This window comes from Tachysurus fulvidraco, chromosome 23, assembly GCF_022655615.1.
Source record: "Tachysurus fulvidraco isolate hzauxx_2018 chromosome 23, HZAU_PFXX_2.0, whole genome shotgun sequence".
NCBI classification, from domain to species: Eukaryota; Metazoa; Chordata; class Actinopteri; order Siluriformes; family Bagridae; genus Tachysurus; species Tachysurus fulvidraco.
In genome coordinates this window covers 10,807,669-10,830,346 of record NC_062540.1, presented here as the reverse complement: position 1 = coordinate 10,830,346, position 22,678 = coordinate 10,807,669, and the positions used below count along the sequence as shown (strand labels likewise).

The following is a 22,678-nucleotide window of genomic DNA, read 5'->3' as shown; positions in this document are numbered from 1 at the left end:
CGCCACTTACACTTTTTATTTATTAAATGTGTTTTATTTTATTGCAAAAAAATATATTTTATTTTATTTATTAAATACTTAGGCCTATGGAATACATTTGTCACATTTCTAACAGTAAATACAGTTAAAAATAAATAAAATAAGAATGTGCGCGTGGAAAGGGAATTATTTTCGTCTGCATATATAAAGTATATTAAATAATAATAACTATTATAGCAAACAGTCCTGATTCTGCCATGAAACATGAAGCATGGCTTTTTTATTGTGTTACAATGGTGGAAACTCACTAGCATCGATGCAAAAATAAATAGATAGATAGATAGATAGATAGATAGATAGATAGATAGATAGATAGATAGATAGATAGATAGATAAATAATAAATAACTTTTAATAAAGTGTCCATAAATACAGTAATGACAGGTGCGTGTTACAAGAAAGAAAGAAGAGCTGATAAGGTAAATATGCCTTTCGTTTTGCATTGGTATGATTCGAGACCCGGGAAATAAGTCACGCCTGATCACTGCAGCGGCCACAGAGCAAGAACGAGGCTAGATTTACATATTTGCCCCAAGGGTTTAAATGCGTGGGTGAGATCGAGGTGAAGTGTGACTCCCCGCGACGGCTTGGTAACATCAGGAGTACCATAAAGGATTTGTCAGTGTCGTGTTGTCCCGCGCCTTCAACACCAGGATTCCTGCAACAGGTAAGTTTCATTCCTCTTCTGCATGGAGCTGCTCGGAGCGCGCGCTCGCTGAGAGTTCTGACTGCACGTGCCAAGGTACATCTCACCTGCATATTACACCCTTTTGTTCTTAGTTCATGATGCAAATTAAACAGCAATAAAAAAAAAAAATTTCCATGGCAAAAAAAAAAAAAAAAAAAAATCACACGCTAGGAGTTTGTAAAGAACGATTATGTAAGTGGGATATGTATGTAAACTGGAACATTTGTTCATTTTTTTTCTTTGCATAAAACATTTTAATCGATTAAACAACACGTTGTATCATCCGTAGGATTTCTTTTAGACGTTTTGTTGCGCCAAGTTCCTCTGCTGCATGTCTATCACACACGGCCCAGACATTTCATGGTCGACATTAGAGTTACAGTTTAATAATGATTGCTGAGATTTTGGATTCGGCTTCACTACTTTTTTTTTTGTTTGTTTTTGTGCTAGTTGGATATTCAGTGCTGAAATCCTTTATCGAAACCAAATAGCTATTTCCAAGAGCCTTTTTTTCCGTTTTTTTTTTTTCCTTTCTTACTCAGAGCACACAGGAAGCGCGTGCTGGAGTTTGCAGATATAATCGCTGTTCTGTTGCAATCCAGAAAGTTGCGTGTGGCTTTGGCTTCAGTTTTGTTCACGTTGCGGGGAAGGAAATAGTTCAGAACACGGGAATATTTTTTACCAGAAACCCACCTGTCTGCGTAAGAATACAACATGCAGTCAGGGAAAAGTCTGTGAAAATGTGGCGACACACGACAGACGAAACCACCTGGCAGATGAAATTTCTGTTTTTGAGTACACTTGTGTGTTTTGTCACGTTTTAAGAGCTATATCTCGCGTTTTGGTGACTGCGCGCAAAAGCGTTTCCAGTCCCTCGCGCAGGAATATGACCATACCAATATATGTACATATATATATATACACATATATATTGTTATTGATATATAACGAGTCACTGGTTTCCTCTTACCCCGCATAATAAGTCCATAATTAGGATATATTCCCAATTTTAGTTTAAAATAGGCTTATTACGACATTATAACACTTTTAAGATGATGTATTATTGCTACAGTGTTGTGCACGTGCCGTGTTGATTAGTGCAGGACGGCGTTACCAAGTCTGTTCATGGGAAAGACAGCGCGTGCTCAAAAAAGTCGCTGGAAGCCACGAGAGGAGCCATGAGCCAATTTGCATATTCATATCATTATCGTGCTCATTTGCATAACAAAACGTGCCTGAAGTAGGAATACTGTTCCTCAGTATAGAATATATTTATCAAAATAGAAACTAACACGTTATAACTTATAGAAAGAACTTTGGTAATGGCACAACATATTAACTTTAATTTCTGTAAAGATTTATAAATTGATAAAGTACTACACAATATTTACAATTCATAGACTGGGATTTTTTCAAATATATAAATATGTTTATTAATTGTAAATATTGCAGATAGAAGAGTATAAAACGTATAAAAAGTCAAATGAAGTGCACAGGTGGGAAAAACAACAAAGGTGAACAGCGATTAGTTGTTCGAATCAGTGGTGATCAGTCATTAATCATTGAGAAACAATAGTGCCAGTGATTGGTCTCTTTTAAAATAAATAAAGTTGCTAAAGGGGTCTAAAAGTCACCAGATATATCAACAAAGAGAACCGCTGGCAATGGTGGAGGACATGTTTTGACTATCATTCATTACTTTTTTCAGTAATACAATATGGCAAACAATTACAATTCCAGTATTTTTAAAATTCTTATGTAAATAAGAAAAACAATATGTGAAAACATTTTGATGATGATGTAGTATTATGCCAAAGACTTGGCCAGACACGTAATTAATTTGGTGGCCTTTCTAAAGCTTGACAATCATTTCAAGATTCAAGATTCAAAGTGTTTATTGTCATATGCACAGACAGAAAGCATGTTTCCCTGCACAATGAAATTCTTACTTTGCTGTCCACACTAAATGTCATACAGTAAAGTAAAAAGTAAAAATAAAAATGTGTGTATGAATAAAATAGAATAAAAAAGAGCAATAAAAGAAATAAAGTTCTTAATAAAGGCAATAAGAGGTGCAGTGCAAAGGCAATAAGTGCTGCTATTTCAAATCGGCTATTAAAAACATGGGTTGTTTGCTGTCACAAAATAAACTTTGTTGAAAAAAAAAATACACCACAAAACTACACCACAACCTAAAATTTCAGTAATTCACTCATTCATTCTGTAACTGTGGATCTTAGCATGAAGTAGAAATACACTCTGTATGTGGTCGGTGTCCATTACAGAACACACACAAATTCATACAATCTTTCATGCCTAGAGGATATTAAGAGTAGCCAACAGACCTACTAATAAGATTTTGAGAAATGGGATGAGATGATTTTGTAGTAGTATTCAGGTAAATGAGGAAGATTTTCACTATCAGACTGAGGTTGTTAAAAACCACATGCCTACAGAGTTTTCCTATTGTAACACTTCAAACAGAGCCCTGGTAATGGTGGGGCAGTTGTGGCTCAACTGGTTAAGGCTCTGGGTTGTTGATCTTAGGATTGGGGTTCAAGGCCCAGCACTGACACTGCTGGGCCTTTGAGCAAGGCCCTCAACCCTCATTGCTCCAGGAGCACTGTATTATAGCTGCCCCTGCACTCTGACCCCAAACTCTTTAGTTGGGGTATGTGAAGAAAAGAGTTCTACTGTAATGCATATGTGGCGATAATAAAGGCTTCTATGCCCCATTCTGTCTGTAATTACCTGTGCAATTGAATATATTGTGGTAAATGAGATAGAATACTATATACTAGAGTGCTATAGCAGAGTCTGATGCCACTCATCAAGAAAAGGTCCTTTTGGTCATTCCTACATTTTCTCATTCTAGATGTGATTCAAACTTAATGAATATGAACTAAAACATGGTTAAGGTACAAAACAGTATGTCTGGGAACACAAATGCACACAGAACTGCCTTTCTGTGGTGTTCTCTGGGCAGGTAGGGACTGGATTAGGTATCATGTAATTGAGAAGAAATTATGGAATGTACTTTAGTATTTTCCTGTTTTTCAAAGGTTCACAAATCACATCTAATGAGGTGTTGAAATTTCGATTCAGCGGGTTACTGAAGTTTTTAAAGATTAAATAGTCCTGGTTTACAATGATATATTCCTGGAGATGTCCAGAAGCTTTTACTAGAGTAAATAGTTTATGCTTTTAGAGATAGCCTGTTTCCAGATAGCCAATTGATGTAAAGTAATATTGGTGTACTTAAAATGAACCATTTACAAACAGAATTTGATCAGTCATACTGAACATGTTGGTTCTTTCCCTCTAATTCACTATTTCTGATATATTTCTCTTACGTTCTTTTACTCCATCTCTCTCTCTCTCAGTCTCTCTCACACTCACACAAACACTACAAATACAGAAAGCCCCCTCCCATTAGGTTTAGTCCATAATCTCCTTGCTCAGTCTTTCACCTTTGATGTAGCCTTTCTTTGTATTCTCACATTCAGTCTCATTCATTCACTTATTCACCTTCACAGACACTCCCTTGGTGTGGCCTGCACTGAGTGTATGTTTGTGTGTGTGTGTGTGCATGTGTGTGTGTGTGTGTGTGTGTGTGTGTGTGTGTGTGTGTGTGTGTGTGTGTGTGTGTGTGTGTGTGTGTGTGTGTGTGTGTGTGCCCTGTACTACATATGTGTGTTTATGGAACCACATAAAAAAAACTCTTAAACATCATAACTCAGAATACAGAGGGATGTAATGAGGTACATCTGCTCAAGCTGTGTGTGTGTGTTCAAGTGAAAACAAATGATTAGTTTCTCAGTGTACATTGTATTTATACACAGGATGCACCTGGATACCTTGTGTTGCCTGTTGTAACTGTATATAAGGGTTTGTTCACCGTTTAAACATCATTCTTGATCATATATTAACCACAGTAACTACAGTATATAGTTACGAGAAAGGGGAATGTAAGTCGTAGCCGCCAACAGAAGTTCAGCTAGTGTGGCCATGTTTGTACAGCTTTGCTCCTGTTCAAAAATGAAGACAGCTTAAGACAATGTGTGATAGACAGAGGAGAAATGAGAGTTTACGTTTCACACAGTCACTAATCACATACTGGTTTTTTTATTTACACAAGCCTAGCAGCTTTTCATCATCTTTACCTTTCCAGGTTACATTTTTCAACACTTCAGCTCCTTAAAGTGTCAGAATATCTGATGTTTTCAACCACACCAGCCAACCATGTTGCCCGAACATAAGACACTCCATCACATACCTGATGTCTCGCCATACCAGGCCGGCGGGGCTATCGCTCTGTTTGTTTAGAAATAGTTGTAAGCTTTGTTGTATTTACAAGGCAGCATGATTGTTATTCAGTTTTAGTAAATCAGCACCACCCAGACTCATCCGAGAAGCTTGTTTAAACAACCGTTTACACTGTCAATTGTTATTCATGTCCTCAGTCGGTAGATAGGTCATGTCTGTCTGCCGGCTAGCATGCATGAATAATGTAGGATTGAAGAAGGTACCTTTATGTACTGTTAATTCAAATAAGTCAGGCTGATCTAAGGATCGCCTCACCTAAGCCAATCATTACCATTAACATTCCTAGAGGGGACTTGCATCTTCAAGGTCAATGGACTTAGTGACCTCTACATACCTGTAGAAAATCCACTTGGAGTTCATTCACTTATGGTTTAAGTGCTTGTCGGTTATTAGTCCTTTTTTAATAAGCTCTAGCAGAAGTACACTTTTAGTTTTTGTGTAATTGATTTCACTTTTTACTTTGTATTTTTGGCACTTTGTACATTTAGCTACCTTATCATGTAGCATTTAGATAGCTAACGCAAAAGAAGTTCTTCAGACCCTCTGGTACATAACATCATGATTTTTGGACTTAAAGTTGCAGATTTACATTTGCACTAAACGTTAAAAATAAGCGTTAACGTATATGTTTGGAGAAGACTATATGCACTGTGGTTATTTATTTCTACTAGTTAAATTATGATTCTAATTATGATATTAAAATACTAATAACAATATTTATTATTATTGTGATTTTTATTAATATTAATGTTAGGTTATTTATATGTACTTGTTTTTGTTACAGCTTAGCAGACAAGAAAACAGAGCAGGAGATACTACCCAAGCGGTGATGCCATCCAATAAGTATTCCTCCGCTATTATGGCAGAAAGCGACAAGATGACAGCCACGGTAAGAATTTGTGACCCTCAGCTCTAGTGTAAACGATATCTCCAACACATGCAAACCTACACACACTATCGTGAATGCAGTGGATTCCATTTCTTGTTGCATGTCTGTGCAGCATTGAAGTGTGAGGTAGAGTTATAGACCTGCAAGGGGTCCCCTGTAGGTATTTGGTATTCAGCAGCATTCAATCACACACACTCCTAAATTTTGACGTCCAGCACGAACCTTTCTGTGTGTGCGTAGCTTTTGTGCTATTTTCTAGTGCTAAGGGATAAACATGTGGTTTACATGTGGTAAACAAAAAACAATTGTTCATCCTACTATTTGTCAGGATTGTGAGTTCATATGACAAGAGCTACCAATTCTGCTAGTTTCCATTAACTGACCTAAAACAAGTGTGTACTAATACCAGAGTGAGCCAAAGCAAGCATGAAGGATGATGGTGCTACAAGCACTAGTCTTGATGCTCTCAGCCAAATTATGATTAAAATTATATAAATTAGGGGCTCCACAGTGGTGTTTTATGGCTCAAATAAAAGTTGACTATCAGGGCTTTATAATCTACTTATGAAAGATTTTATAGACTTTTATAAGTATTTCTGTTTTTACTTAGCCTAACTGGGGATAATGTATTCCAGGAGTTCCAGGAACCCCAAAACAACACAAAATTTTTTATATCTTTAAATTAAATGTAAATATCAATCCCATTTCTACTCTCTGAGATGTTCTCTATCCATAAGCATTTAAAATTTGAATGCATTATGTTCAATCTTTAATATTGTATGTAAGGTTAACCAAAAGGAGACAAAAAATGTCTCACACTGAAAGCTAAAAGTGTTCTATATCAGATTTGTGGTGAAAAAAAGAATTCATTTGTTTATATTGTTTATATAGTAATTGAAAATTCAACTGATGAAGTAACCCAAGCAGACGTAGTGCAGGAATTTACTATATTACTGTAGTCACGAGATGTTAAAAGGAGTTTGGGGTAAACATTTCCAAAACGCTCACTGGCTGAATCTATGTGGCCTTCAGGGTTGTTCGTTTATTCTTACCATTGGGAGTGTAGACTCCTGCATCTTCCTTCTGTGCATTGAAGGGAAGCTGGGCTCTTTGTGCTGTGTGGGCAATATTAATGAATGCTCATTACATTCAGGTCAGTGAGTGGTCCAACCATGCATGCCCATTTGTGTGTAGCTATGGGCAACAGACACACTTGGAATGAATGATTGATTCGATGATAATCTAGGGTCCAAAATCTTTGAGTCCGGTAGCAAGAACAGTTTTAATTTCATCAATTACCAGAAAAAGGCTTCCAAATGACACCAAAGCAAAACGTTCTCCTTAGTGATAGGAGAGTTTGAATCCTGACTATAGTTTAACCAGGAGCCAAGTGAGCAGAATTGGACTGTGAGTTCATGTATGTGGAAGAGGTCACGTAATCTTTCCTCCACATGTGTACTGTATTTATGCCCTGTGAAGGAGTTTAATCAGCAGTGTGCAAATATGTGGTTTGCTGGTTTCATGCTTGTTAGCTTTTCCCTCCCTAGTTGGTGGCTGAATGATGACGAGCTGGCTGTTGTGTGTGAATTAGGGAGAAAATAGGAGAGTAAAATGAATAAACAAATATACTAAAATATAATGAGTTGCAAACTATTAAAAGAGATAAATTCTTTATTTGAAATACATTTGAAATGTAATTCAGAGTTTTTTTGTACAGAAGTTAAAACCAACAAATAATATTTCAGACTAGATTAATACATTAAAAGGCAAAACTATTGACACTCTTTATGAACATTATTTTGAAAAGAAAGTTAATACTAACATCATAAAATAGAATAAGTGAAATTTTGAGCTTCAACTAAAAACTTTACAATACAAGTAGAGGTACTGTACATAGTAGTTACTAGATAATCTACATTTAAGATAACTTACTGAATTAGATCCCTCAAGTATAAGGATTTACACAGTGCACTGTACTTTCTTAAGTTGTATTTTTTGATTTTTCTGTTTCCTGAAGAGAAGAACAGCAGCACTGGGCTTCTTGTAATCTCAAACAAGTTTGGAGGAATTTTGAAGAGGAACTTGGTTCATTCCTCCATCCAGCACGTCATTTATATTCTTTGTAGAATGATAATTCTCTCTTTTGGTCATGTCCTAATTTACTTCTAGACTTCATTTGTGCATGAAGGATTTTATTTGTGAGACCTGCTATTTCTACCTGTTGTTCTATACACATGAAGCCGACTAAGTACATCAAAGAAACTACGTCTACGAAGGCGTTCCTAATATTGGTGGCCATAGTAACAATGTTTATCGGCGAGTTGCACAAGTAGCTTTCCACTTAACAACAAATCAGTTTTCTTGCTACTAATATAAAATGTTCTGGAGAGAGATTTGGTGTCTGTATATAAATTTCATACGAGATGAAGGAGAAGCATTGTGTGATCTTTGTCACCGCTCGTGCGTCTTCATCTCATAAAGTTGCTCTAAATTTGCATTAAGTTAAACTTAAACTTCTCAAATTTGTCACATCACTGGACAAACCCACATATAGTCACCGACGGTTGCCGCCACTCATGTAGCTGGAAATCTCCGGGTCTCTTCGAAAATGAACAACTTGCTTTGTAGCTGATAGTCGCTGTAAGTACGAACGTAGAAAAACGTTCTATCTGCCGTATTCTGCATACTTGAGCACAGTGACATGAGCCATTGGTTAGTGTTGCAGAAAGCGGAGAGAGTGTATGCCATCCCTCCCACCCAGAGAGACAGGCCACAGAGGCTGTAACCATAGACACGGGATGGCATCATGGGGTCTGAATTTGCAACAGTAGGGTGTGGGCTTCTCTGTTGTGCCTTCGTTTTCTTTATCATATGATTTCAAATTCAAATGAACGTGATGCACAGCAACATTATAATTTAGTTGGTTATTTTTGTCAGTTTATGCAGAGAACATTGGTCAAAATATTCATTCTTTATTTAATTTCTTTATATATTTTTGTCATTTGTGGTCTGTACTTGTGGAAAGTAACTCTGGCTCCCTCACTTTATGTCTCACAGTCTTTGTTTTAGTGTTATAATCATTTTTTTGAATAAATACATTTGTATAAAACATTATTAAACAAGTTATAAAAAGGATTTAGCTATACAGGGATAAATATTTCTGATCATTTCTGTTTTTGAAGTCTCATCTAGTTCTGCAATAGAAGGATGAGAAGGATGCATTGTAGTGTTTTTATTATCATAGTATTTTTTTGAATGTGTTCTCTTTGATCGCTGCCTTTGACTTTTAGTTTTAGGAACCCAGTCTGCCCTCATGGTACAGGGAGACATCACTCTTGTGTGCAGAAGACTAGATCCAGTGGCATGTGGATTTAGGGAGTGTTCTTGGTTGCTGTGTGTGTGTGTGTGTGTGTGTGTGTGTGTGTGTGTGTGTGTGTGTGTGTGTGTGTGTGTGTGTGTGTGTGTGTGTGTGTGGTTACAGGGTTAACGGGTGCATACTGGGGAGAGAGGGGGCATTTACCCACACAGCAGACCTTTCATGTAGAGTAAGGGAGAGCAGTGGGAGTAAGAAAGGGAGGGGATTTCTTTTTTTAAGTCTCTTTTTTCCATTAATTGCTCTAATGGGAAATATCCAACTGATCCAACTGTACCCTCTCTCTGCCTTCCTGTATGACTAACACATCCCAGCACATTCCCTGTCCATCTGTTGCTTGCTCCTTGTCTGTCTCTGTATCTGGTGTGAATTTGTGTGGCATGGAATATAGTTGAAGTTAATATATATATTAGTATATATAAAGAAAGAAAGAAAGAAAGAAAGGAAGAAAGAAAGAAAGAAAGACAGAAAGAACCTTACAATGACGTAAAGTTTTGCCCGTTTTCCACTAAATGAATGCTTTATGAACTTCCGAATACAAAATTCATTCAAATTAAAAATGTAATTATGCTCTTTTTAGAATGGCTCCATTCATTATATAGATTAGAACTAAATAATTTCATAACTGACACAATTAAAATAAAAAGGAAATTCACCCAGCACACAGCTTTTTGCTTTTCATACTCATTCATTCATTCATTCATTCATTTTTAAAGATGGGAATTTAAATAGCATTTTGTGGAGCAAGGGTTTGACAGAACACTCGGTTCATGACATAATGTGAGGAAATCTGTTGATAATACCTAAAAGAGTAATCCTAAATTTTCTGAACAGGTTTGTTATTTCTCAAACTACTGATAACAGGATAACAAGACTTGCGCCTAGTTATTTGGATGATGCAGAAATTAATGCAGCCAAAAGCTGCATTAATTTCTGCATCATCCACGACATACTACACACTATGCACTTACACAACACACTGTTTTGTACTGCTTCGAGTATGAATTTTAGAAGCGTAGTGTTGACACAAATGGAGCACTAATGGTATTTTACCAAACAGGAAGAATAAGCCGTTACCCAGTCGATGAGATGTCAAATATATATAATGCCACCCCACTAGCTTTAGGACAATAGAGCGATTTTTTTTTCACACAAATGGACTAATATAAGTCTCCAACATTCCACATGTTTATCATCCGGGTGCATTTCTCCTTCTTGGAATTTTCAGTGTAATGCACTACACACTATTTATAATACATAATTGGATAGAACAGTACATAAGTGTGCGATTTGGGATGCGTCTATAGAAAGTACTGAAATAGAGCAGAAATTTTCTAAACTGGTAGTTTGCTAAAGCTCAAACAGACAAGTATATACTCTATATGGGCAAGTTTGAGAACAGATGAGACTACATCAGTCTTGGTTCTTCCCCAAACATTGCCACAAGACATTGTTGTATAGAATGTCTTGTATGCTCAAGCATTATGTTTTCAGTGCACTGGAACGTCAGCATTTATTGTCTTATTGCACTTTCCAAAATTCACCCAAAAGGGGACAAACCATCTCTAGCATTTGGTGTGTGCTATCAAATTAATAAAAAAAATTTAAGCATATAATATTTATAATAACAATATTATTTTATGCTTCTTTTCTTCTCTCTCTCTCTCTCTCTCTCTCTCTCTCTCTCTCTCTCTCTCTCTCTCTCTCTCTCTCTCTCTCAATTTTTTCTCTCTCTGGTTATGGGAGTACCTGAAAGAGACTGGTGGTAATAAGACACAGTTGATAAACATCTTGCGTTACCTTCTGGATTAACTCATCTCTTCTCCGACCACAGCTGAGACATGATCATGTTCCTTTTCAACCTTTAAATCATCATAAACATGTCTGTCAGTGCAGTTAAGTGTCAAAATGCTCACTAACAGAGCATGTGAGTACGTGTATGAACGTTGGCAGGATGTGTGAACCTACAGCATGCGGCACAGGTGTGGTGTGAACGATGAGTGTCATTCTGGTAAAAAATTACCGAAATGCAACAGCAGCTGAGGACCTTGTAAGGAGATGCAGTTCTTGTTAAAAAAATCCATTATGGGGAGCAAATAACCCCACAAGTTTGAGATTGTCAGATATTCAGGAATAAGGATGTTCACACACACATAACACAAACACACACTCTTGAGTAAAAGCCCTAAATTCTTCTCTTCTAATGACTATCGTTTTATATGATGCCAGCGTGTCATTAAGCTGCCCATCAACCAAAAGGAAACTTTCTTACCAGCACAGATCATACACCTATACACTATTATATTTGTATAAATACACCCACTGCCAAAAGTGACAGAATGAAATCTGATGTATTGTATAGTCATATTCATCATTTGGTCTCAAACCTAAATTTCTTCAGCTTTTAACTACAACAACAACAAAAAAATAGACACGATATTCAGACATTCTTGGAGGGGACATCTGTATCAACGCATTCAGGATAACCCATAAGGTCATCCTCTCAAAGCTTTTGATTGAGCATGCACTTAAAGCATGTCTGCACACAAGGCCACTAATGTGCAAGATAGACAACCTGTAATCTCTTTATACATCTCCAACTGTTTTTGTGGAACCAGGTGTCAGAGGGCATTACAGAGTCTGATCCACAATCAGTCCAGGTCTTACTGTCCCATCTTCAAGTCTCAACACAACTCCAGCTCCACTTAACCTTAAAAAGCCCCTTGAGCATCTTTGCTTTTTTACATAATACCGTGTTTCAAGGTAGGAGGCTGAAAACGGTCCAGGTATATAGTTTGCTTTGGTTATTTTTTATCACCTGCTACTGTAATGAGGTACATTATTTCTCTCAGGTCTTTCTATCTTAACACTGAAATGTGTTTTATCATATTTGTTTTATGTTTTATCATCTTTTATATTATTGAGTGCAATTGCAATTGACATAAAATTCATACTTACATACAGACATATTTTGCACTTTATCAAGACTTATTTATTTTTTTGCGCAGTGATTTACTATAGTAACAGCGACAATGATGGTTTTTAAATCTACTGATATATTCATGAAAATTATACCAAGACACTAGTGATTAATACCTATTTATTGTATCTAGCTAGAAAAAGTCATGTGCTGGTTCCCTCACCGGTACTGAAGCATCCTATATTTTAAGTAGCTTATGTGAACATAAACAGCTCAGTGCCAAGAGCATCAATCAAAAGTCCCTTCAGTATTTTGGAGAGGTTTTTTTTTTGTAATTGTTGCAGCCGAAACAGCTGTAAGTTGCTGCAGGTTTTTTTGCTTTTTATGTGGAAAACCATTTCAAATGGTGAAATTGCAAGCACAGATTTTCCTTTTAAACTATTAGCGGTGAATAAATATATGTAATTGTTCGACGCACGTGAATCGAAGAGGAATTCGTCTGACTGCACATTCTGATGTCACAACGTGCGTCTTGAAAAATCTGCAAGTACCCTGCCTCAAAATTAATATGCCTCAAAATGAAATGAATCTATTAAAGAAGCTTAGAAATCTCTTGACAAACTGTTTCTGATGTTTAATTCGATGGGACTATGGCCCTGCTTGGATCGATTAAAAAGACCCAAGGTTCAGTTCAACTGCTCGTTACAATCATAATTTCTTTTCAGTCCATACAAACATTCAAACATTCTTTGATATCATGCTAAGAATCTCGCTCATATGGACACAGACACCTACAAAAACCCAATGCATTCACCGCCTAGTGGTGAAGACATGAAAAACAACTTCACATTCGTGTCAGTGCACAATCTGTGGCATTTCAACAGTATCTTTAACTGTATGAGTGGAAATCATGTGATTAAAAGTAAGTGTGGTCATTAATAAGAAAATATGGTGCCTGGAATCGCCTGAACACTACAATATCCACAAGGATGGAGCAGTGAAGTGATCATTCAGAGACCGTGTTGTGCCTGAGAGCACTTCAGTTCTGTGAGCACTGAGCACTTCGTACGTTTCCTTTCCCATCATAGAAAATTATTCATGGCCTAAAATTAGAAAAAGTTAATGTGTTGTCGTTTCTTTATTAGTATTTTATTTAAGAGTGTAAATATAAATTTAAAGAGGTTACATAGAAAATGTGTTTTTTATTGTCACAATTTATTTGCTATTATTGTTGTTATTATTAATGTTAGAAATATCACTATGTATTTTAAAACTTCAAGGCTTTCACTGCCTTTGTAGTCTGCGTCAAGCTACCCCCCTAACCCACGCTAACCCATGCTCAGTTTAACCATTAACCAAACTAATTTTCTACACACATTTGGTTATTTCAGATTATTATGCTACAAGCACAGACCTAACAGTTTTCTAACTTCATCAAACCTCATTAAACCAACACCTTAAGTCATACTATTCCAGAACATATGACTGATCCAGAATTTTTCTTTCAAAATGGTTTATCTCAAGGTTTTAATTAGCTTTATATCTAACACACTGACCATATAACTGTTAGCTGTTAGCATATGAGTGCCAACTGAAATCATACAGGCCTTCTAACCATGATATCCGCTAGGTGGGTGAAATGTTATATAAATATATACTGTACATAGAATAGTACCGTAGGAAACTTGGCTCTTTCGGAAAAGTAAAATCTTCCAATTGAAGCAAAACTGCTAATATGATGTCAACCATTTCGGTGGTTGAATATTAAGTCCAGCTAATATGTGAGAGAAGGTTCTTATTCATAAACAATCTGAGGAAAGTAAAAGAGCATTAAAAGTCTTGCCTCATGTCATTGTCAACAAGAAATTGATCTCAATTTTCATTTATGAGCATTTTATTAGAAGCCAGTGAATAGAGAGCTGATGACTGAAAATAGTTCGAAACGATGATTGTTCATAGGTATATACTTCTTTAAGGCTTGTGTGTAACAACAGTGCACAGATAACAGACAAACTGGACTGTTAACTTGCATGATGTGACTAATAATACAGCACGCATCATTAGTTTCTTTACAGCTGGAAACTACTGGCTAGTAACCAAACTTCTAAGGTAATTAACATTGAGCATTAATGAGAAAGGAGAATGGTTTACCACTCCATCTGTTTTTTTGTCACTATTATTAATTAACATTCCTTTTCAGGTTGCTCTCTCTCTCTCTCTCTCTCTCTCTCTCTCTCTCTCTCTCGCTTTCTCTCTCTCTTGACTTTTCAGCTCAGTCAGTAAATGGATTTTTTTGGAAAAGGTGCACAGTATACATAGTGTATCACCTATGTGTGGGAAATCACCTACAGTATGTATAAGTGTAAACCCAAAATCCACTGATAAACCTTTAGTGTGGAACCAGCTTGTGATAAACAGGTCAGGGAAGTTGTATACTGCTAGGTGTTGCCAAAAAGGGTGTGAGAGTTCTCCTCCTTTGACAATTGGCACAGCCTCTTATATGAGAATCAGTCTGATAATGACAGCTTTGATGGACGTTCACCATTTGTGGGGTTTGATATATCAGTTAAAGGGATCCTTAAGAACAGACTTCATCAGAGCTGTCTGAAAAAAAAAAACAATCAAACAATCTACTCATTTTTCTTTTTTTTTTACTACAGTATATGGACTGTGGGCATACTGCTTTGTTTTCCTACAGCAGCTAACATCTAGGTGAAAAATAGAAAGCTAACAAATATGAATTAGTAAACAGATTTAAATAATTAATGGGCTGTATTTCTGGACTTGATATATAATGCAAAAAAGAATTTTTTTTTTCATTGGTTGGAGACACTTTGGGCTGCTCCTTCATAGGGAATGCTTAATGCTTCTTTATGTTTTTCAGTTCGTGTACATGGACATACATGTGAGACATACACTCAGCCTAGTTTTTTTTTACTTACCAACTGCTAAAAACATATATATATAACTTGACAGCTTTATCAGGTTCATTTGACATCTGCACCAAGAGAATTTTCTTCTTCTCCTAGCAAATGAAACTATGATATTTATGTTCTGACCATCTGCACTCCTCAAGGTCACTGCTATGTTTGCACATGCATGCCTACTCCCCATTCTTCCATTGCAGCAGGCTAGTTGGGCCTTTTTCCTGGTTGCCTGCCTCTTTTTTCTTTTCTTTTTTTTCTTTTCCTTTTTTTTTTTTATAAAATCTAGCGTAACAAAGCCAGTCTCTCAATTTCATTTCATTTAGAGGAGACTGTTGTAGTCTGAAAACGGCCCTGTGTGTGATTTATCATTGGGAAAAAGGAGGCAGTGTTGATGTTCAGACCTGCCCTAACTTTTATCTTCTTTGAAAGATGCCTAACACTGGTGCAGTGTTGCAAGATCACACACTCCCTAAAACAGCAGTTTTTTGTGTTAATATGCAAATCAGTTACCTTATTACCACCTTTTTACATTCAAACAACAAATTTCAGTGTTGTTTTTAGTTGTAGTTGCTTTGGGAATAAGGTAGTTAGCAAAATTTTCAAAAATGTAGTTTTTCAACATTCATGGTATTTGCGTCACACGTTGAGAGAACACTTTTCACCTGTTGGGAGAAGTTTTAGTTGTCAACATGTGGCTTGGAAAGACACATTGTTGTATGATTTCTAAAATAATTGTATAATTGCTAACATTAAAAAAATAAATAAATTTCTGAAATAATTGTATAATTGCTAACACTCTGCTTACACTTGGTTATTTTATTCTTCCTGAGTATCAAGATTACATCTGGAGGAGATTATACATGAATATAAAATGAAAATGTAAACAATCCATGATACTACTCTACTTCCAGCTGGAAAACCTTTTGTTTAAATTTTCCCTGAAGCATGCATATAGGTGGATTGGTTCTGGTAATTTAGGTGAAATAGGTGTCTGAATCGTGCTTTATGATGGGTTGGAATCCCATTCAGTATGTATTCCCATCTCACCCAGTGTTCCCAGGGTAGGTCCAGGATCCTCCGCAACCCTGACCTGGATTAAGAATGATAATGTTAATCTGTTGCAAAAAATTACTTTAGGCTTGTGATAGTGAACCACTGTCACCTCCAAAAGTATTGGAACAACAGGGCCATTCCATTTGTTTCTACTATACTCCAAAGAAATTTGGTTTTAAAATACAAAAAAAAGGATATAAGACACAAGTTTAGGATTTAAGTTTTTATTTCTTAAAATATACAGCATACAATATACAATCTTGTATCAAACCATCCCATTTTTAGACAATAAGATGTCACATGCTCACCTACAAATGTTTTGGCACCCTAGCTTTCTGTCCACTTGCCTCCAAATGTAACACTGATCCTTATGTCCACTCGCCTCCAAAAAGCACCGGCCTTTGCGAATACTTGCTTTGTCAAAGCCAACATCAAAGTTTGTCATGACAAACTTTACAAATCTAGTTATATGATTGGTTTCTTTCGTTTTCAGGACATTCTTGTTTAATTGGCTATTCCCAATCTTTGTGACTTGAGTCTGGTTGATTTTCGATGCTGGTGGCATACAGTAAAGTGAAATTGAGTAACAGTTGCATTATGTGATCATAGACAGCTCTCAGATCTTAATGTTGGTTTAACCCTTCTAACAAGTGTAATATTCTCAAGTGAAACGGAAGGCTAAAACCAAGAGTAGCTGTTCAGCATTAATCCAAACTAAACAGGGAACATCTGGTAATAAGGAATACCTTACAGTCACATATTCCAGTATTTTTGGAACTCACCTGAAATTATACAAAATGTGCTACTTAATAAGTCATTTAACCTATTTACATATAAATACCAGGAAATAATAATTTCTTCAGTAAAAAAAAAATATATATATATATATATATATATATATATATATATATATATATATATATATATAAAGGTGTTGTTGTTCCAATACTTTTGGATGGGACTGTGCAATATACTAGCATATTAAATACACAAAATATTGTTATATTAGACATTTTAAAATCGTCTCACTCTACTCTGTTCCATGCAGAAGCATATAGGATATACAACAAAATAATCCCATGTATATGTCTTAAAGCAGATGCCATAATTTGACACACTTGGTGGACAGAACAGGAATGTCTGGTTTCGATGCCGGTGGCATACAGTAAAGTGAAATTGAGTAACAGTTGCATTATGTGATCAGATATCTGATTGAATATTGAATAACATTAAATGTAATCATGGTTTTATACATTTAAGACAATGCTGTAGAAATATTTCATTACATAACATGAACAAAACATTCTAATAAATAAAATTGTTTGCAATGAGGAGAAGACAACAGTCAAGTTTAAAGTTACTATAGTAAACTGTAGTATCTTTGATTATTTATTAATTTTGTTCACTAATTATCAGCAGTTATTTAGTTGACTAAGGCTCTCTTATGATTTTATTGCACTGCAATTTTAACATTCAAAATACCATGATATGTTTATCACACTTATAACCTGATATTACCTTAATATATTATTATACTATATATTTATTAATATATAATATACTATTAATATATAACCTGATAATAAGAATGTAATATCACCTTTTGGTGATTAAGAGCCAAAGATGGCTGAGGCAAACTCGTCATTTTTAACTTTCTTTTTTCTCTCTTTTTACAGGCTGCTGTAAATGGTGACATGCCCACAGTGGAGGGTTTGTCAGAGAATGACAGTGGACTGGAGATGACCAACGAGAACAGCCCCTTAACCGGGGCAGAACCACCTTCACCATTCAGCCCCAAGCAGAACGGGGGTGCAGCATCACCTGCAGGTATATACGCACAGATAACAAATCCTTCATGGGTATGTACAGTACAAAGAAATGCATATTGCATAACAGAAAAACACGTGACATACTACCGGTGACATTGACATAAACATTATTGTTTCCAAACTCCACCTAGAAGTAGAACTCTACAGTTCTATATAGTAACTATAACATGTTAGAATATGCCTTTGCATTTTTAAGACTGATTCACAGACATTCTCTCTCTCTCTCTCTCTCTCTCTCTCTCTCTCTCTCTCTCTCTCTCTCTCTCTCTCTCTCTCTCTCTCTCTCTCTCTCTCTCTCTCTCTCTCTCTCTGTCTGTAAGATGACAGTGTAAACAGCCTGAGAAGGAAGCGATCTCGGAAGCGTTCTGAAACAGATTATGAGAGCGTCTGGGACTCCTGCAGTGAGGTCTGTGCTCACCACTCCACTCTGAGATTTCTGAGCCAATGAGATTCACTGTTAATACCCTTACCAGGAGGAAACTTTATATATATCCAATTGCAATTCAAATTACAAAAATAAACTTGTGTAGATTTGTGTGTTCTGGGAGTTCCTAATTGTTTTTTTTCCTTAACTTTATAATAAATATAATATAATATGCCTGCCATAGAGGGTTCTGATACTTAATAGTAGAAGGGATTTAAAAAATTTGCAAGACAAACACACGTTACTTCTTATGCAATGGATTTTTGCTGCCTCCCACCACCCCGTATGTGTGTGTATATGCATGTTAGAGACTAGAGGTAGACTAGTTCAACAGGTTCCCACTGATATTTGGTCATGGGTAGGAAGTTGTTCCTCTAAAAAAAAGTCAGTTAATCAGATAAGGCAGCGCTGAGAAATTACATGTGTGTGCATGTGAGTTTTGTAGTAAAAAAAAAAAAAAAAAAAAGTAGCAATAAATGTTGTCATTGCAGGAAAAGTCTGATCTGGGTTCAGACTGTGGTTCCACAATCCACAAACGGAAACCTCGTCCCAGGACCATCTTTCAGGCTGGACTAACAGCTCAGACGAAACCCCGCAACAGTGTTAGGGGCCGGGGCAAGCCGGAACCCAGCAGTCTGGTAACGTGAGCGCACACACAAATGCAAAATCTGATACTCAAATAAGTTCCTGTCATCATCCTATCATTATAGATATCTAAAGTAGGACAAAATGTGCAAAACAATGCAGCAAATGGCAGCGCAGTACACATACCTAAGCTTAAAGTATGAACATGTGACAAGAGTATGCCATACATGTTTTTAGCTGTTTGGAAGAGTACATGGTCAGCCATGACATAGCATTCCTGGCACAGAGAGACTTAAAGACCTTGCTTAAGACCCCAGAAGTGGCAGCTTGGTTGTACTGGGGCTTGAACCCCTGACCTTGTAAGCAGTAATCCAAAGCCTTAACTGTCCAAAGCCAGAAAGTACACAAGCAGGACAATGCAATAAAAATACATTGTATCGCATATCACACGTTGTAATGGCATATCACTGCTCACATTAGCCAAATCATTCACGTGCATCAAACATTAGTAGAGCTATTATCAAAGGTAATTCCGTACAGTATGTACATAGTTTAAAATAAGAAATTTGTGTGTTTTCACCAATTGAGCTAGGTTTTTGTAGAAAATATCTGCAAGTTTCAATGCTATTAAAAAGCCACAGCAAAATGAAGCATTTTTGGTTGCAATAAACACAAAAATAAAAACCCTCTGGGAAATCCTAAAGGGTCTGATTAATATTGACACAGATAGCACTACAAAATAGAAGGAACATAAAAGTGAGTGTTAAATACTGAGCACAGTAGCAATATACATACATAAAAACATGCAAGTAAACTCCTCAGTGCATTCACCTTAATGCATTTAGAGCTACTCTGTTCACATTGTCAGCTATTTTCGGTGGAATTATGTTCAGTACATTTATCGAGCAGCAGTCAAACAAAAAGGTATTGATTATGTTACTTCACAACAACATTAACATTACTTAATAGCACAACATTGTAGAATTCTCCAATCTTATTGGTCATTAAGTTTTGTTGTGTGTGTCTTCCTTTTTCACTCAGTAAAGAAAACTTTATAACCAATCAGACTCGAGAATTATAAAATAGCATAAATGATAGGGCTGCGAACAACATTAATTCTAACTGTAAAATGGCAAATTGATGTGTTATAAAATGAAGACATCACTTTGGTTCATGTTGTTCTATGATGGGAAACTAAAGTGTTTTTAATCCCACGATTCTTACAGAAAAGCACTTGTTGCTCATTTACATAAAGTAGAGCTGTATTCAGCTTTATTGTGTCAGCCAGCCCCTCACTTCACTTTTCCTAATGGTCATTGTAAATCCCTGTAAATAAACAGAAATGATTGATTTCTGTCAGCTTTGTTGTACTGAATCATCGACACTGTTTATACCCAGTATAAACAAGAATTGCCTGGTTAAGAAGATGGCCAGAAAATCACAAAGGCAATGAGATGAGATAAAGAAGGCATACATCCTTATTAAATGAGACTATTTTAGATTTAATTAAATATCCTTTCTCTCTTACTTCTCATACAATCTGCCTGTTTCCATATCAGCTTTCAAGCGTCTTCTTTCTAGAAAACCAATGAGAAAGATTTACTACTGTACCTTTGGGTTGGACTCTCTTTTTTTTTAACCTCATGTTCAAACAACTGTTTCCTAAAAGCAACAATAGCTGTTTAAAAGCAAATATTACTATAGCCATGCGAGCTAGCACTAGCTGAGGTATTATTATGAAAAACCATACTAAACAGAGCACCAGACCACCTCAAATTCTTCAGAAAGGAAAATGAATAGGCATTTTCTTCAAAGCCTTTTCTCTATGGCTTTGTGGTACTTCTTGTGGTGCTGTTTATGCCGAAGCCCTTGCCCAAGCTATTTTGTGAATCACACTGGATCACGCAGAGTGTAAGCATTGTCATGCACTCTGATATGAAGCAGTTTATTTAAATGTGTAGAGAAACATCTTTGATGGATAAATGAAAACATCAGGTTTTCAGCTGTAAAATTCCATCTTCTTTTCTTTCCCATGATCCAAAACTAATAATTTTTTTACTTAGCACTGACTTCAATAAATATATATTTATATTTTAAAGTCTTGCATGTAAATGTTTCTTTGTTTCCAAAAATAAATACATTTAAGTCTAGTCAAAAGTCAAATCTTAAATGTATATCTATTCCTTTCTATAGCTATTCATAATGTAATATATCTGCACATTTAAAGCGGTTCCTGGACTGCTTTGCACGGAAGGAAAGTCTGGTCCAGGCAGGTCAGATTGCTGATTACAATATGAAGCCTAACCTCTGTTTGAAAGGAACAAAAGAGTTGTTTAGAATGGCATCATATACCCCATAAAGATCTTTGGCTATCCCTTAAGTAGAGTTAATGTTGTTGTTTTTTTTCTTTTGCAATGCTCCATTTTTAATACGTATCTACGTTCTAGCAGTTCACTCCCATATCTTTTGGTTTTATCTGTGGCCCATCCATTTTCTTGTTTGTTTTTTGCGCCGAGTCAATTTGCCCACATAGGGGTTCTGCGGGGTCCTTTTCTTTTAGCTGCAGACGAGTTAGCATTGACCCTTATCTTCTTTGAGGTTGATGGATATCTTAAAGGAACTCTGCAACCTTTGTCAACCTATTCCTTACCTAATAATGTATGTACAATTTCCACAGACAAGAATTTTAACTAAATGATCTATACCGAAAACAAAAAGCATAATGCATAATAAAACAACCAAGATTCTGTTTAGCTAAAACTTACAGAACCGAGGTCTATGGACAGATGTTCCAAAAAAAAAAAAATTATTATTTAAAATAAAATACAAGTAGAATTTAAATACGTTATACTCTCTAAGATTTAACTTAGATAAACCATCAACTGTTAAAAAAGTTTTAATGAATACTTACTCTTTCCATGATATTTTTCCAGATAGAAAGTGAGGCAATTTTGTGTTTTCTTTGTTGCATAATCATATCTGCAAGGTAAATTTACAAGTATATTTACAACTGTATTTGAATGAATACAATTAATCAATTAATTAATTAAAAATAAATGTCAGGATTTTGTGTTCTATTCCCAATACAGGGAATTTATTTTCTGTGGCCCATAACAAATACATTGGAGACATACTAGTCTTTATTGTTGTAGTAGTGAAATACGTGAGTCTTAATATTGAGGTCTTCTTGGCTTAATACTAAAGTAATAAAAAAATTTTTAACTATCTAACTAACTATCTCCCCTTGTGTATAGGTCCCTAATCTTCCTGAAGGTCCCCAGCTGGAGCTGATGGAGCAGGACTCTAAAGACTCAGCTCAAAGCAGTGCTACATCCACCTCCACTACCGATACAGCCAGCCAGCCTGAATACAATGTACACACACACACACACACACACACACACATGCCGGCACAGTGCAGCCATGTGCATGCCCTCTTGTCTTGTCTTGTCCCTTTTTCTTCTTTTACACAAGACCTAAGTTATGTTTGTCCACCTGCCCTCTAAAAGTAACAAGAGGCTCGCTTATAGAATAGCTCTCTTTTTTAAGCACAGACAGTCGTCTTTGTCTCACGGTTTAGCCTGAGGGTTCAACTTTACAAAACCCAACAGCTACATCTTTATAGA

The 22,678-nt window shown here is 36.1% G+C and overlaps 1 protein-coding gene across 5 annotated transcripts in view; it reads left to right on the top strand.

The window, feature by feature from the left end:
- The first annotated feature begins 483 nt into the window (after positions 1-483).
- The window catches only part of dnmt3bb.1 (DNA (cytosine-5-)-methyltransferase 3 beta, duplicate b.1), a 43,163-nt gene continuing 20,968 nt past the window's right edge, over positions 484-22,678 (top strand). For 4 of the 5 annotated variants that reach the window (XM_027145068.2, XM_027145067.2, XM_027145069.2 and 1 more), the window contains exons 1-6: positions 484-705; positions 5,837-5,941; positions 17,891-18,041; positions 18,364-18,449; positions 18,959-19,105; positions 22,307-22,426. In XM_027145068.2, the coding sequence (XP_027000869.2) occupies positions 5,882-5,941; positions 17,891-18,041; positions 18,364-18,449; positions 18,959-19,105; positions 22,307-22,426 (564 nt within the window). In that variant the 5' untranslated portion in view covers positions 484-705; positions 5,837-5,881. Of the gene's footprint in view, positions 781-5,836; positions 5,942-17,890; positions 18,042-18,363; positions 18,450-18,958; positions 19,106-22,306; positions 22,427-22,678 lie in introns of all 5 variants that reach the window. The other variant, XM_027145070.2, reaches the window with a different exon arrangement.